At 46.2% G+C, this 16919-nt stretch overlaps 1 protein-coding gene across 1 annotated transcript in view; it reads right to left on the reverse strand.

The window, feature by feature from the left end:
* Positions 1 to 16919, reverse strand: part of SCML4 (Scm polycomb group protein like 4) — a 65003-nt gene that overhangs the window by 21505 nt on the left and 26579 nt on the right. The window contains exons 3-5 of the mRNA XM_064706886.1: positions 12392 to 12521; positions 9695 to 9895; positions 6334 to 6528 (exon numbers count right to left, since the gene is read on the reverse strand). Of these exons, the coding sequence (XP_064562956.1) occupies positions 6334 to 6528; positions 9695 to 9895; positions 12392 to 12521 (526 nt within the window). The remainder of the gene's footprint in view (positions 1 to 6333; positions 6529 to 9694; positions 9896 to 12391; positions 12522 to 16919) is intronic.

Raw genomic sequence — 16919 nt, forward strand, 5'->3', positions numbered from 1 at the left:
TTAAGTAATTTCTGTACCTTCACCTTTTCTCTTCCAAGAAGAAACCCACCTTAAAGTACCTGATTCCCTTCCCCAAGCCACCTTTTGCAGTTTATTTTCAGCAGAGGATGTAATTCTCTTGCCCAGCTGCTGGTGGTGCAACACCTTGTCTTGCACCCTGACCTTTCTCACTGCTGTCCATGGCCAGCACAAACACCAAACTGCATGTCACCACCAACAATTTGCTGCTGGTACTCTCTTAATTGCTTTAATCCCCTGCTTTGCACTCATTTTGCCAACAGATTCATGTTCTTCAGGCAGATGCTGCGTGTTACTACTTTCCTGAAGGCATTTTGATGTACTCTGTATAATTACTGCAAACAAATAAATCCTAAGGAACTTGGGAGCCCTGTTGATTAAAAAGTGGCCAAGACTTTTCAAGAAAACCAGGGGATTATTTCCATGGAAATGCCACTGTATGTGGGTCTCCATTTGTTTTGTAGTGAACTGGGAAAGGATAGAAAGAAACAGAAGGTAGATAAGGACAGATAAGGGAGGGATGACAATAAAAGGCTATAAAAGAGACCAACATGAGGAATGTGAAAAACTGAACTGAAAAACCAAAGAACATCCAAACAAAAATCAGTAATGTCCTGTGCAAAAAATTCTGAATCTTGTTTGAAACCTGTCATGTTGAAGCAGCCTGAATGCCAAATTCCCTTTCCCCACTCCCAGCTTCCTGCCATGGAGGTTCAAGCCCAGGCCTTGCCATAGGCACCACATACCAGGCAGTCCCAGAAGCAAGGGCCCTCGAACCCAGATTCACAAGCACAAGTTCCCCTTTCTTCCAAAACCTTTCTTGTTTCACTTAATAAGTGCTGGATCTTGAGGTTCACCTTTTTTCACACTTGTATCTTTGAAAAGCAGGTGAGTCATATTGATTTATGCTTGCAGCACTTGCAGAGGTTTCCCACCCCCAGTTCTGGCTTGTGGCCCGCTCATCTGACTGCTTGAAATACTGGTATATTGGATCACAGGTATTTGGATCAATATTTTAAAAGTTCAGGAATGAAAATTCCTGTTTCAACTTTAATTTAAACTATTTAAAATAAAAGCCTGGATTTCTAGCTTCAGATATCTCCTAGAGGAATCATATACCTCTAGGGAGAAGGTCTTAACCATTTAAAACAAAGTTAAAGATAAACCTGGAGCTAAAACAGAGTAACAATCACATAATTTACCTGACTAGGGCTCTGAAAGTGTCCGTGCTTCCTCCACATGACTGCTTGTAAAGCTTGAATTAAATGCATACACCCAGGGGTATTCTTTTCTGTAGTGGATATGATCTCATCCATCATGCTTCATGCATTTATACCCATCATTTCATCCACTTTCCTTATGATACCCTTTGATATGGAGAAATAAAGCATCCTTAAATTCTATTTCATAGCTTGGCTCTCTTTCCTAACCTCCATGGCTGCAGCCCAGGCAATATCCAGCACTGTTGGTGTCTGTGCCACGGCACTGAGCATATCCTGAGCTGAAGGACAAAAAGGCCTTTGGGCTTTTCCCCACTCACTGCTGAGAGCAGAGTGCCCACACCCTCCCAGGGGTAGGTTCTCAAAAGGGATGAACTTCCTTGCAGCCCCTCAAGTCAGTGAAGGCAAAACAGCCCAGCAGAATGTGGGAAGGAGGATTTCCCTGGGGCTGGCTGCTGAAGAGATGTCTGCTTACAGCTCCATTGCTTAGCATCCACAAAGAGATACAGTTTCATAAACTTAAAGGAAAAGAGTCTTCATTTGTGAGTTAGCAAACAATAATCTCGCAACTTAAAGGTCAGAAAGTTCAATTTATCCAATTCTGCCAATTCTATAGAGTCCAGGCAAAATACATCGCAGCTGAATTTTCTCTCTTCCATCCATCTCTTATTTTTCTTCCTACCAGGATTTGCTCCTTAGTGTACATCAGGACCTCAGCACCAGGGTCCTTGGTTGGATGCCTTGCCTTGTGACCAGTTGTGTCAGGTGGAGAGGGAGAAAGCAGAGGAGGGAGGGAGGGAGGCAGGCAGGAAGGAAGGCAGGAAGGCAGGAAGGCAGGAAGGCAGGAAGGCAGGAAGGCAGGCAGGCAGGAAGGAAGGAAGGAAGGAAGGAAGGAAGGAAGGAAGGAAGGAAGGAAGGAAGGAAGGAAGGAAGGAAGGAAGGAAGGAAGGAAGGAAGGAAGGAAGGAAGGAAGGAAGGAAGGCTATCCCAGCCTTTCTCAACTGTACTGCAGGCTCTGCCATCAATCCAAAAGCCTCAAAGACCATATAAACTTTTTATATTATACTTTGTTGTGGCTGGATGTCTCTGCTCCCTCTTTAAGAGTGACCTTAATGTTTTATTTATTGTTTAAAGGATAATGATCATGGTAGAGGAATATATGAGGCAATAAATGGCCTTTGCAGGTAATTAAATGCTGAGGAGCACTGAAGCTATTGATAGCCATAAAAGCCATTTATTCTGAGTGCGCTGAGAAGCCAGGAGTGCTGTTCCTCATAGCATGCAACAAGACAAGATTAAACAAGCCATGGTACTAGAAAGGGGAAAGACAGCATTTTTCTTACTCTCTCAGGACTTGAAACTTCTGAGCTGCTGTTTATTTGGTGTTTGCAACAGAAAATATTGATTGTAATAATATGTGGTTTTCTATCATATTATTCCTTTTTTCCTAGCTGTTTTAGAAGGGCTTTGCACATGTTGGCAAGAGTTATTGCCCTCCTTTGACACACACTCAAATAAAGGCACAGCAGGGAAGAGTGGCTTGCCCACATAGTCTCTTATAAAAATCCAGTTCCCAGGCCAGTGTCTTGCCTACTTAGTCACACTCCTATTGTGCATTGCTATTGTGCTTGTCATACCAGCTTTTCGAGGGCTTGTGGATAGGAAGAGCCCACCTTCCTACAGACAGAGGCACTAGCATCCTGCTGTGCTTCTGCTCCATATAGATCCCTACTTCCAGCCAGCGCCACCAGAAGAGAAGCTGTTCTCCTGTGGATAGTGGCAGGGAACTCCATATGGTTCCAAATTTGGCTTGGCCATGGGGAGAACAGCAAGGCTGGGGACCTTATTCACAGGCTTTCCCACTTCCCCTGTGGTAAGTATAATACAGTGTGGTCAGCAAAGTTCTTGCATAAAGTTTTGCTGCAACCACATGCAGCTGTGCTCTATGTGGAGACATCAGCGGTCTAAAAGCATAAAATAGCCAAACCCCAAGGTTTGGCACAGAAATAGCAAGGATCTCTGTTGGCTTCCCATCATTTAGCCCCTGTCCCACTTCACAGGGTTTTCTGCACAGGTCACCCAGGTCTTGCCATCATTTTAGCTCTACTGTTCCCATGGAAAATGTTGGGGTGCAGGTCCAGAGGTGCTTTGAACCCAGGTGCTGTGGTGACAGGTAACATCTCAGGATTTGCCGTAATGCAGACCAGAAGCTGGGCATTTCCCAGGAGGCGTGGGAGTTACCCATGCTCCCACAAATCACTCTCAGGAGACAGGAAGTCCCTTCACAGCTGAGGAAGAGCCCTGGGCAATGTCCCATGTGGGGCATGAGACAGGTGAGGGCCCTTGGCACGGCTCAGCTGCAGGGAGGGTGATGCACAGCCAGCAGGGCTCATTGCAGAGGCCAGCTCTAGGCACAGCCTGATGAGTGTGCACTTCCTGGGCATGTACAACACAGCTGTAAGTGAGATGTGCATATGTCAACAAATCCCACCTGGCCTGTACACAGCCATTAGCATCTGGCAGCTTGCTGTGAGCACAGGTGAGTTATGGCTTAGGGGCATGTGCTCTGGGGCAAGGTTAAGAGGTGACTCCTGTGTGGGGTAAGGGGATTAATATGGCTGGACACGATGCTGGCTTCTCCTCTCCCTTCTGATGGTGTAAATCAAGGGTAACTGCACCAAAGTCAATACCTGGATTAGATTCATTGGTGCAAAGGGGCTGAAAAGCACATGATTCTAAAAGAAAAGACATCTCAATTACAAGATGGGGAACAGAAATAATGAAAAATGTGGCTGCTTTGTGTGACTTCCTATGGTGATTTTTTCTGGCCCTGCTCCTTCCATGAGAGCTTTACCCCAACAGGAGTCCTCACAGACCCATCTGCAGCAGGGCTCCCACTGATCACTGGCCCTCCCTGTCTCTGCACTGTGGGCAGGAAGCCCTGACTCTGCTCTGTGCAGCAGAGGAACCCCCAGGCTGACCTTGCTGCAGAGAAATGCTGGCTCCTGGGGGCATGGAAGGAGATTTAGACACTGCAGCATTAAACATAGCCTCAGTGCCTCAATCCAACCTGCTTTGAACACTTCCAGGGATGCAGCACCCACAGCTTCTCCAGGCAACCAGTTTCAGTCCCTCACTACTCTCACCGTAAAGAATTTCTTCCTCATGGCTAATTTAAACCTACCTGACTAGCCCAGGCTGCCCAGCCCATGCTGCTTCTGGGGGGCTATTGACAGCACACGCACACCCCACCCCACAGTGGGAGACCCAGGAGAGAAGCTTTGCCTACACCCACATCCCTTGTCTAGTCTGAGGGGAAAATAATGTTTTGCCCATCCTCAGTGTCTGGGGAGATCCGGTGAGGATGGTGGCAGGGAAATCTCCATTGGAATTTTGTGGGGGTGGAGATGCTCAGAGTGTAACAGCAACTGTAAAAACTCTGGTTGAGGAATTGCCTTCTCTCACACACAGCCCTGTCGTGAGAAAGTAAATGCAAATGTACATGCAAATTAAAATGCAAATGCAAACGCAAATGCCAGGCCTCCTGGGCTTCACTCCTTGGTGCTACAGAAATCCCTTGACCTCTCAGAAGCATTCAGCTTGCTGCAAATGTCTTAGTGGAGAATAAAGAAAAATATTGCTCTTCAGTCTGGGCTCCTGCCTTTCTTCCCCCATGTGTAAGGGTGGTAGTTGGATTTCTTGGTATAAAAAGATGATTTCTGCACCGTGTGCACAGCCCTCTCCCATTTGGTGAGCAAAGCACACACTGAGGGTATTCTTAGTGAGCAAGTGATGCAAAAATCGTGATTGTGGACACTAAAACATCTTTCTCTTATCTGCCAGCATGTATCTGCCATTAAATTGAATGCATGAAAGAGTGTTCCCGAACACCCACAGTGTTGTTAATAAAAAAAAAGTAAAAATTATTTAAGTCAGGAGGAAGACTGCAGGTGAAATGAAGGCTCATATCCATAATTTACATCTTCCTTTCTTTCTAAACCAGCTTTTGCAATGCCATAGTAAGGCCCCAGGGCAGCTTTCCAGCCTCTGATTTTAGATGGGGCTGCAGGCACTTCCCAGCTCCGTGGGGGCAGCACCCTGTCCCAGAATACAAACGAGAAGGAAGCTCAGAACTACCATCCATCTGGGAGCTCAGCACTGCTCAGGGCAGCTGCCCCTGAGGACCACACCATCCTTGGATGGATCTGCCTCATGCCACAGCTCCTCCAGGCTTTGCCCCACATGGTCAAGCACTAAGACAGGGACCTTGTTGGTCCTGGAGGGTTTTAAGCCAGGAGAATTATTCCTGCAAAGTAGCAAAGCCAACCACTTAGCAGTCACAGCTCATTTAGGTTTATTCTCATGGGTGGAGGTGGCAGATTGGAGTCCAGGCTGTCTGTGCTACAGCTGATAATGTGTACCTTAGGTTTGTGCTACCACAATGTGCTGGTCTGAAATTTCTCTGCTGGGGCACCTCAACACGGTGGTTCTCACCCAAACTGAACCTCCTCTGCAGCCACTGGGAAAATACCACAAGGAAGCTCACTGCCTCCCTCTGGAAGGGTCCCACAGAGGCTTGCAGGTCCCTATCATACGCAGCACAGCACTGTCATAGTCATATTTTCTGGAAAATCCCTTCACCCAGGATTTTGCTCCTGTGAAGATGAGAAGCCTCAGAGAAAAGGGAAAACAATAATTATCTGATTTGCTTCTCCTGTGTTTTGCTCCTTTGGAATGTGTTTGGACATTGTTTACCAACAGGTGGTTGTTTCATTGGTTTCATGTGAATTGTTTTGACTCATTGACCAATCAGGATCAAGCTATGTCAGACTCTGGAGAAAGAATCACAAGTTTTCATTATTATCTTTTAGCCTTCTGTAAGTATCCTTTCTGTATTCTTTAGTATAGTTTAGTTAGTATTCTTTTATATAATATAGCATCACAAAATAATAAATTAGCCTTCTAAGAACATGGAGTCAGATTCATCATTCCTCCCTGCTGCAGGACACCCTGCAAATACAATACAGCACCAAAAAAAGGACAGTCACTCCTTCAGCTGGATTACATCTTGAGCCAAGGTGACCAAGCAGCCTACCTGCCTCCATCCGTGTGCTTTCACAGCCCCCGGGGCTCTCTGTGCTGGCACTGAGCTGCTGGAAGGGCTGGTTGCTGAAGAGATTGTCACACAGCAGGCTGCGACACAGCTTCTTCAGGAAGCGCAGCACGTACCCAATGCTGTTCACTACGAGCAGGCTCTGGAGATGTTGCTTCCCCTCAAAAGAAGCTGAAACTGGAAAGCAAAACAGGAGCAATTCAATACCTGTGGGTGCATGGCAGAAGGGGGAATGAGAGCAAGGGAAATAATTTTACTCAAGTATTTGCATGTCTTAAAATATTTTGCAAAATTACCCTGCCTGAAGCGCACAACAAACTGGAGGAGCTTAAGGAGCTGAGTTTGTGTGACCCAGATCACCTTCCCCCTGGAGGGCTGAAAGATGCTGACTAGCATGGCCAGCAGTGCAAGGTTTTCTAATATATGCATCCACCTGAAAATTGTGTTGTGTGATTAGAAGAAGGCTATCATGATACCCTGGTGTAAGGAAGGGCAGAGAAAGTGATGTGCAGTGATCACCAGTAGTGATGGGTAGGCTGACTTCAGCAGTACCCAAGGTTATAAATGATAATGGGGAGAAAAGAATTAAAGGCATGGTTGTGAAGGAATGAAAGGTACCAGGACTGTACTGAAGAGAGAGGTAACAGCTTCATCGTTGATCTTTTTTTACTGAGTTAACTGCATTTATGGGCAAGGGAATGTTGGCAGTTGTGGTTAATGCAGAATTCAGTAGAGAATGAGAAATCTTGCATTAAATTGGAAATGATTGCACAGGAGGGGTGAGTCAAGAAATGGCAACAGGGTCTGCTGGCAGGAGACCCCAAGTCCCAGAGAGAAGCCTGCAGCAGTCTGTGCTGGCACGAAAGAGATTTTGTGGATGCTGTAATCTGGCAGACATCACCAATGGAGAAGAGGCCTGGGAGATTGCACAGAAAGGGTTGACTGATTTTGACTTCCGTGGTGGTAAAAATAGGTGAAAAAAAAATCTGGAAAACAAACATATAAAATGTTTAGAAATCCGTAACTCTTTGAAGAGGCTCAAAACAACCCGGTGGGACAAGAAATGATAATGCAGGCTTACCAGATGCCCATAAAACAGCAAAGTGACAGAGTCATGAAAAACTCAGATATATTTCTAGAAGGTGTGGAACAAAACATTTCCAGGAGTGTTAAAAGCACTATACAAAGTTCTGGAGAAACCTGAGATGGATTGATGGATATCATTCTGGTCATACAGGCTGAAGAAGAGGGAATTCACACTTGCAGAAGTGCGCAGGCAGACTGCATTGATGTTTGGGGAACAGAAATTTTCCCTGTGGCACTGCAGCCACCACCATCCCACTATGTGGGACTGTGCAAGACACCTGCACTCCTTTCACTGGTGCAGTGATCTTCCTCACCTGAAAGGAACTGTGTATTTCAGCCTAGCAGGATGGGGGTGGCTCTCTTAGAAATACATTTAAGGGTAAGAATAGGGCAATTAAAATTCCTGCGTAAGCCTGTCATGGGGGCATACTTACCCAGGAATCAAAAAAAGGGCATAAAAACCATGGGAGGGGTTGAGGGGTCAAAACAGACCCACCAGGATCAGCTGTATCAAGACACATTCAATTCAACAGATTTGTAGGGAGGATATAGCTGCCTGAAGTCTTCCACCTGGAAGGTTCTTTCCCAATCCTATAGTTTAACTCCCATCACTACTAACAAGAAAAAATTGCAACATTAGACTTATAATTTTGGGGATAACTTCAGAGATTTCCTGTTGGCCTGAGCTGCTGTGAGGGATCATGCTCCACAGCTGGTTGAGCATCTGTGAGCCAAGCCATGGGAAGATTGGAAAGCCCCTGACAAAACTCATCTGCACTGCTGGGAGTGAAGTGCAATTACAGAGCCATGACTAGGAGGCCATTCACCCCTCTTTGATGACTAGAAGAACCATGAAATTGGGAGAAATGTTGACCAGGTGCTTTTAGTTCAGGTGAAGTTGAAGTTGAGCCAGCTCAGAGGAGATGAGACCAGGGATTTTGGCAGGCTTGGTGCATAATATGACTCTCCTGATTCTAATGAAAGTCATATATGCAGCACAGAACTAGGCAAAAATGAAACTTTGCACTGAATTGATTCAGTCTTGTGTTTCTGTGAACAAGTCTGGATCATTCTCGGAGTATTTTTGGTGTCCCTTAGGGAAGGCACACCTGTGATTACAGAGAACTTGAGGAGAGGGAAGAAGCAAGATTTATATGCTGCACAGAGGGCCAGAGCTTGGGCTCCCACACAAGAAGGTCCCAGTGGCACAGCTGAGCATCTGCAGTCCCTGTGAAACTGATTGGACTTGCAATCCTTGGCTTTGTGTTTGTGCCTGACTCATCTGCAGCAGCTCATTGGAGAGTGCTCTTCCCATATTCCCATCATTGTTTCACTCCCACTGCACCCCCATATGCCAAAAGAATGTTGTGACACAAAACTCTCGCTGTGATAGAAGAAAACTTCACATTCACACTGAGAACCAGGCCAGGGGATCCATTGTGGGACATGGGAGGTTCATCAGGACACAGCAAGAAGTGCCACTGCGGGAAGATGAGGAGCTGCTGGGAAGCTCCCCTTGGTCTTTGATTCTCTCAGATATATTTGTGTAGAATGTGCAGTCCTGCTGCATGGGGAATTGCTGTGGGACTTTTGCAATTCCTGCAGCAGAGAGCAGGTTTGGCCCATGAGCTGCCGGCAGCTAAACTCCATTAAAGTTGTCCTTTTGTGAAACACAGAATCATCGAGTTATAGAAAGATTTCAGCTGGAAGGGACATTTACAGGTCATTTAGTCCAACCCTCCTGCAATGACCAGGGACATCTTCAGCTAGCTCAGATTGCTCCAATACACATCCAACCAGACCTTGAATATATCTGAGCTTGGGGCATCTGAGTTTGGGGCATCCATAACTTCTCTGGACAACCTGTTCCAGAGTTCTGCAACCCTCATCACATGAGGCATGCATGTGTACTTGTGGTAGCAATGAGTGTCATGAAGTGGGCTGGCATTTCTGCCCATGCTTGAACAGCTGCATGAAAACAGCTCTCAGCCCTGGCCTCAGCACTGTTCCAAAGAGTGGTAAGAGGCACACTCTGGAGCGCACGTTCCTCACCTGAATCACCACTGCAATACCCCTTACCAACATTCTTTCATCTGACACCGAGGTGATTCCTGCAGCAGCTCATTTTGCAAAGGCATGAGTGATATTCAGAGCTGGTTGCCATCCCACTGATGGGAACAGGACATCCAGGGCAGTCAGGATTAGGGAGCATGTTAAAGCTTCAAGCACTTCCCTACTTCAAGCACAAACCCCTTACCTGACACCATCTCTCCCCCGTAGCCCTGCCTGAGGAGGGAGAAGACCACCTTTTGCTGGAGGGCACAGTCGATGCAGGCTTGCACTGCCTGCTGCAGGGCTGCCGACGGCCTCTCGGGGCCAAAGTGCTCCGGCAGCTGCTGCACCTTTCTCCTGTCCAGGTACGGCCCCAGGTTCGCTTGCTTGTTGACATAAATGCAGACTGTAGGCATAAAAGCCCAACAAAGTTATTGCAAAACAGTCCTGGAAGCATCCTAGGAAATGCTAGCATTCTACATTTCTATTCATTTCCCAAGTTCTTCCTTCAGTGGTGAATTGTTGTCACTTGTGATGGCAGAGCCAGACTTCCTTGTGCTAATGACCCATTGCCAGGGCAAAGCAAGCTGAGTTTAGGTCTAGCTCAGTGTCACAGGCTAGGATAAGCTACATACATCTCAAAAAGCTCCTATATATGCCTGGGGTTTGCTGTTTTGAGTCCACTTTGTCCATGCAACTTGTGACAGAAAAATGTTTTGGGAGTGCAGAACAGTGACTGCACAGCAAGGAGGGAATGCCAGCCTGAGGTGTGTTTTCAGATTATTTTTTTCCTTTGTTTTTAGACTGGTTCATTGAGAGCTGCTGTGAGAAGCATTGCTCTGAGATGACTTATGTAAAGCCTTTGGATCCTTCCTTCTTCAAATGCAGCTGTAATTTCTGGAGGGCTATGCTGCACAGTGCCATGGCAGAAATCTGGTCTTTGGGAGCTCCTAACTCTCCGTGACCAACCTAACACTCTACAAACTGCATTAAGTTGAGGCAAATGGTACATGGTGTGCAGTGCTACATTTTGGGACTGCAACAACGTGCCTGTGCTGCAGAGGGGTCCCTGAGGGAGTCTGCCCCAGCCTCTCCACAGCCAAGCCCTGCACGCCCCCTCTCATAAGGTGCAAAGGCAGTTTTTCTACATGCCATCAGGCCTGCCAGCAATAGCCAAAAACTGAGCGTTCTCCTCACTACTGTGAACTTATTTTAAGCTTGGCTGAGGCTAACTGCATCTCAGGGGAAGCAGGGATAGAGCTGGGTAACTAAGGGCGACTAAGACACAGCCTGAAGTCAGGCTAAAGTGAGACATATTATAATAGCTGGCTGAGTGTGCTCGAGCTGTCATCTCTCAAACAATATAACATTATCTTCTGACAGAAATCAGATATGTGACAAAAAAAACCCATCAAGCAGAGTGGAGGACATGATGACAGCTGTGTAAAGTTGGAAATAATTTACAGTTTGCATCACCATAATGAAAATCTAGTGCAACTGTCACAGTGCACTCTGCTCCCCCATCTTGCAGGAACCAGCAGAAGGGGCTCAAGCAGTACATCCAGGGTAAACAGGGGGATAATAGCAATCATACTTATCATTACAGTGCTTCACAGCTTCCAAGTGCCAAACAAACAAAGGGACAGTGCACTGAAAATACGGCAGCAGCATGCAGGAATTGCAGGGGGATTTCAGAGTGCAGCTTTCCCAGAGTGCCACACCTTGACAAATATGCAGAACGTGGTCTCTCTGTGACAATCCACTGGTTTTGTCGGGCTCAGCTGTGGGAGGGACTCTGCAGCTTGCAGGCAGTGTGCTGAGTCCCCCACTGCAGAGCCAGGGTCCCTACAGTCCTTCTGAAGCAGAGAGGGAGGTAAAAGCTAGCTTGAGCTTCCCTTCACCTCCTGCCAGCCCTGCTCTGGTGGGAACCTGCACACTCTGTAGGGAGGAAAGGTTCCAGTGGCATGAGGATGGGCAGACAGAGGTGTGGGGCACTGCCTGAAATGACCCACAGAGCCTTTGGAGCCACCCTGGAGATGTGGCAGGGCTGCAGGACTGTGCCTCCCTGTCCTGACCCAAAAGCAGCCCTGGGCACAGCCTCTCAGGGCACTTCCACCCACTCAGCTGCTGTTTGCCAAGTGCTCTGCAGACTTTGCGTGTGAAGGGATAAACGAGAATAAAATATATTATTGTCGTTGTTGCTGGGTTTAGTATCATTCTGCCACCAGAGCAGATGGAAAACTTCTCCTCTGTGCATCCCAGCTAAGAAATAATGGGATTTATGTGTTGTGTTTAGATTCTAATGTTATCTAATCCATTTCTCTTCTGAAATCTCAGGGTAAATCAGCTGTCTTGTTGATTTTCTTCTTATTTACATCTGTTTAAAAGCCTTGACCTATGTTACTTTTGGTAATATAAACAAAAAGAAGGAGTAAGACCATGTTTTCTGACTAGATTTGGAAATGACCATGCCTGCTGCTGTGATAAGGCATTGGGGTTTTTGTGCTGGCAGCCCTGCCTACAGTCAGACCACGGCTCCTCCGTTCTTCACCCCACAGCTGTAACAGATGTTTCATGTTCACACAGGGATTTAGGCTGATCACTGCAACATATTAGATGGGGTGAAAATGTTAGGTATAAAATGGAACATTCATGGGTTTTTGATGTTCACATTTCAAGAGCAAGGGGATTGACATATCCACTAAACTTGACACACAGCAGTCAAAATACAATCTTGCAGGATAACTCTGCTCCTTGTCACTGGTCGCTAGACTAATCTGCAAACACCCCATTTTCATGAGCTCCCCCTGCTCTGGAAAGCCCAGCATCTGGCTGTGACATCTGGCTGTCAGCCCGTGGCTCCTGCTCACCCCTTGGCCAAGGAGCACTTGAGGCTGAGTACCTGTGAGAGCCTGGGGGGGGTCTGAGTCGGGTACCGTGGCTGCATCCTGGGGGATTGAGCTGATATCCGGCTCCGGCGTGCTCCTCGGCGGAGAGATTGCTAAAGGAGTCATCAGGACACGAGATTTCAGCTGCAAAATATAATAAAAGTATACACAAGATATTCCAATTTTATTCTATGGATGTCACGCCCCATGAACTCCCACTCATTAGCAATCTGCTATTGCATCACTTTCTCCAGGCCAGAAGATCCATCCTGCTCCCAGGAGGATACTGCAGCCTGAAGCCTGACTGATTTGCTGCAGACAGCAACGCCTTAAGCTACAGGATGCAAATATTATGCCACCCACCGGGTAGTTATTTACACCTGAGCAAATTGAGCCTAACACTCCAACAAATCAGTGCAATGGCATTTTACGAGCCATTTCATGTGGGTGTAAACAATGCTCCACAACTCAGAAACAGGGGGTCTTTAACTGCATCATAATTTAGGGCTGAATTCTGCTCTTGGTTGCAGGGCTGTAAATCTTGTATAAATCCAGTGGCACCAAGAGGCTACTCTGAGCTGACACCCATGTAAGTAAGCTCACACTGTGGTCCAGACTGTGCTATTACCAGCTAGTAAATGCAAACTGCTGCGCTGCTGCACCCAGTGAGCTTTGCAACCTGCAGCCCAGCTTGGAAAAGAGAAGCATGATGTGAATTTGTGGTGCAATATCACTATGTCTTTATGCTATCAGTACCTAGCAACATCTCACCAGTTAAATGATGATCAGGTCCTCATATTTAAAAAGGACTGAAGTGATGGATGTGACCTGAAGGTACCACTCTAGTTTTTCTTTTGGTGAGAAGGGAAGTAGGGGGAAAGCAGAGAACCAAGCACAAAGCTTGCTGGTTTATATATTTACATGTCCTACACCAAAATGTTCTTCTGAGAGGTATTTATTTCCTTTTGTTGTGTTTCAATGGACAACGTACAAAGTATATTTTAGGTTGAAATGAAGTCAGACAACTGCATCCAAACCAAACCTTGAGCAATCCCTGATGGAGAGTAGAAGTTGCTTTGGATGAAGACCTTTGCTGTCCCTAACTAGGAATTACAAATGTCTAAAATAATTGTCACTGTTTCAGTATAATGATAAAACTAGAAAGCTAGGGAAAGGAGAGGAAAATATGTAGGACTTAAGAAGATCTAAGTTAGTTTTTACCACCACCTCCCCTGGGGCAGGCTAAATCCTTTTGTTTTCAGTCTGAAAGAGGGAAAAATAATAAATAAAAGGATCTGGGACAAGCTGTGGATTTGACCTCCTGCTGTATGGCAGTTGTACAGTATGAGGGACCCTGAGCTGGCCCCTGGTTAGTGCCATTTCTCACTTGCCTGTGTTGTCCTGTTTTTGTAGAGTTGTCTAGCCTTCAGATTGGGATCAATAATGACCAGCAACAAAGGGCTGTCTGTTTGTTTTCACAGAATCACTGACTATGCTGAGTTGGAAGGGACCCACAAAGATCATCAAGGCCCTTCACAGGACCATCCCCAAGAGTCACACCCTGTGCCTGAGGGCATTGTCCAAATCCTTTTGAACTCTGTCAGGCTCGATGCTTACTTCCTTGGGGAGCCTGTTCTTGTGCCCAACACCCTCTGGGTGAAGAACCTTTTCCTAATATCCAACCTGAATCTTCCCTGACACAACTTCATGCCATTCCCTCAGGTCCTGTTGCTGCTCACCAAAGAGAAGAAATCAGTGTCTGCCCCTCCTTTTCCCGTCATGAGGAAACTGTAGACTTCAATGAGGTGTCCCTTCAGTCTCCTCCAGGCTGAACAAACCAAGTGACCTCAGCTGTTCCTCATATGTCTCCACCTCAAGGCCCTTCACCATCTTTGTTGTTCTCCTTTACATGATCTCCAATAGTTTAATATCTTTTTATATTGTGGTGCCCAGAACTGCCCCCAGCACTCGAGGTGAGGCCGTCCCTGTGCAGAACAGAGCACGACAATCCCCTCCCTTGCCTGGCTGGTGATGCTGAGCCTGGTGCCCCTAGGACACCACTGGCCCTCCTGGCTGCCAGGGCACTGCTGACTCATGTTCCACTTGTCACTGACCAGGAGCCCCAGGTCCCTTTCCACAGCACTGCTTCCCAGCCTCTCATTGCCCAGTCTGTCCATGTATCCATCCCAGGTACAGAATCCAGCACTTTCCCTCATTGAAATTGAAATATGGTTGGTGATTGCCCGATCCTCCGATTTGTCAAGGTCTCTTTGTTGGGCCCCCTGCCCTGGAAGGAAGCAACAGCTCCTCCCTGTTTTTTATCATCTGTGACCTCGCTTAGTGTCCCTTCCAGTCCTGCAGCCAAGTCATTTATGGAGATGTTGAAGAGCACAGGGCTGGGGATGGAGCCCTGTGGGAAACCCATCAGTGACAGGTCACCAGTCCAATGTCACCCCATTCCCTGTAACACTTTGTGCCTGACTGGTGAGCCAGTTGCTCACCCATGGCATGATGTGTTTATCCAGCTGTGTGCCTGACATTTTGTCCAGAAGGATACTGTGAGAGACAGTATCAAAAGCTTTACTTTTGAATGGGAAGAGAACGGAGTTTCAAAAATCAAGGTCTCCATCCAGTTTGGCATTTATTCCATCTAAGAAGGTGAGAAGCAGCATGATTTATTACATTCTATAGCAATATGTCAATTATTCACTTTTCTATGGCAAAGTGGGCTGGCAAAGTGAAACTTTGGGTAGCCCCTATGTTAGGCTTCTGGGCTTGTCTTTGATCACATATATATATATATATATATATATACACACACATACGCAAAGAATGTAAATGTACATATGTGCATTTGTACACACTCTGTATTTATTATATAAAATAGATATGTTTATAGAGAGATGTGCAGACATAGAATCAGAAAAGAATCCAACATTTAGGTTGGAAAAGACTGCTAAGATCACCAAGTCTGATCATTTCCTAACATTGCCAGGACCACTACTATACCATGTCCCTAAACACCTACAAATCTTTTGAACACTTCCAAGTACAGTGATTCCACCATTCCCTTTGTTCCCTTTGCTTGAATACCCTTTTAGTAAAGATTTTTTTTTTTCCAAATATACAATCTAAACCTCCCCTAGCACAACTTGAGGCCATTTACCTTTTCCCTGTTGCTGGTTGTCTGGGAGAAGAGAGCTACACCCTCCTGTCAGGTGGCTGTAGAGATTGAAAAGGTCTCCCCCAAACCTCCTTTTCTCCAGGCTAAACACCCCCAGCTCCCTCAGCTGCTCCTCATAAGACTGATGCTCCAGACCCTTCACTGGCTTTGTTGTCCTTCTCTGGACAGGCTCTAGCAACACTTGTATGCTCTCATTCTTACATTTCTCTATATGGATACTATTTTTGAGACAGTATACCTGACAAATTCTGCTTCACTTACATGTTGGCTCCCTAATATCCTTACTGGCTCACATTCCTGTGGTCCCAAACAGAGGCACAAAAGTCCCCTCTTCAGCCCCTGAGCCTCGTGAGTGTGTGCTGCCCCACCAACACTGTGCACTGCCTCACCAGCATCATCAGACCTTTTCCCTCTCCTAGATCTTGGAGGTCCAGGCAGGCTTACATTCAAGAGCAAATGAGCAGAAGCAAGGCTTGTGTAAACTCTGTCGTGTGGAAGCCCCTTTCTTTGTTTGTGGAAACCCCCCTGTTTTAGTGAACAATTTACTGCAAAATTAATTGCAAGAAAATGTGCTCTACAGCCTCTGGGTACAGATAAATGTCATTTTATTAGGGGTAGTAGAGAACTGGCCTTTGTTAAATCAAAATGAAACAATGCCTGCCTGATTAGTGCAAGAGATGGAACACTAAGCAAACAACAGCTTAGCTGCCTCCTGGCCACTGAAATCCTGAGTAGTCCCTCAATATAATGAAGGGTAAATCTCAAAGTATTCCATTTAAAGATGTCTTTTCTTGGACTGAGTCTTCTCTATGGAAAAGCCAACCCAACCACCAGCTGACTGACTGAGAGCTTGCCAGTAGAAAGCACATATGCGCGAGAGTCAAAAAAAGCAGTGAAGAAGAGGGAAAGAGAAGGAGAAAAAGAGACAGAGGAAATCTGTCAGAGCACATTGGGAAATCCTTGTGGTAAGGCATTGGAATCAACTTTTGACTATCAAATGTTGTGAGTTTTGATATGTACAGCATGAGATGTAAAAGTGGTTGCTTTAAAACAAGATCTACAACCAACCCCCACTCTTATGGACTTTCTACCACAGAAATGGGATCACAGAAAGATGATCCGGGATTCTGGGTAGGAAATAAATGTGTCTACTTTATCAAAGTCACCATGAATTAGATGCAGAGAGAGTGGGCTTTTGTGCCATTGATGCTGGCTACAAGATTGTTTCAGTGTGCAGTGGCTGGGGACTCTCCTGAGTCCTGGAGTTTTTATTACAATCTGCACACCTCTTCAGAGAAGCCAGGATTCATCTAACTGGTATTTATATCATTCCCCACCAAAAAAATGAAAGAAGGTGA

The sequence above is a fragment of the Zonotrichia leucophrys genome, chromosome 3 (genome assembly GCF_028769735.1).
Source record: "Zonotrichia leucophrys gambelii isolate GWCS_2022_RI chromosome 3, RI_Zleu_2.0, whole genome shotgun sequence".
Lineage (NCBI taxonomy): Eukaryota > Metazoa > Chordata > Aves > Passeriformes > Passerellidae > Zonotrichia > Zonotrichia leucophrys.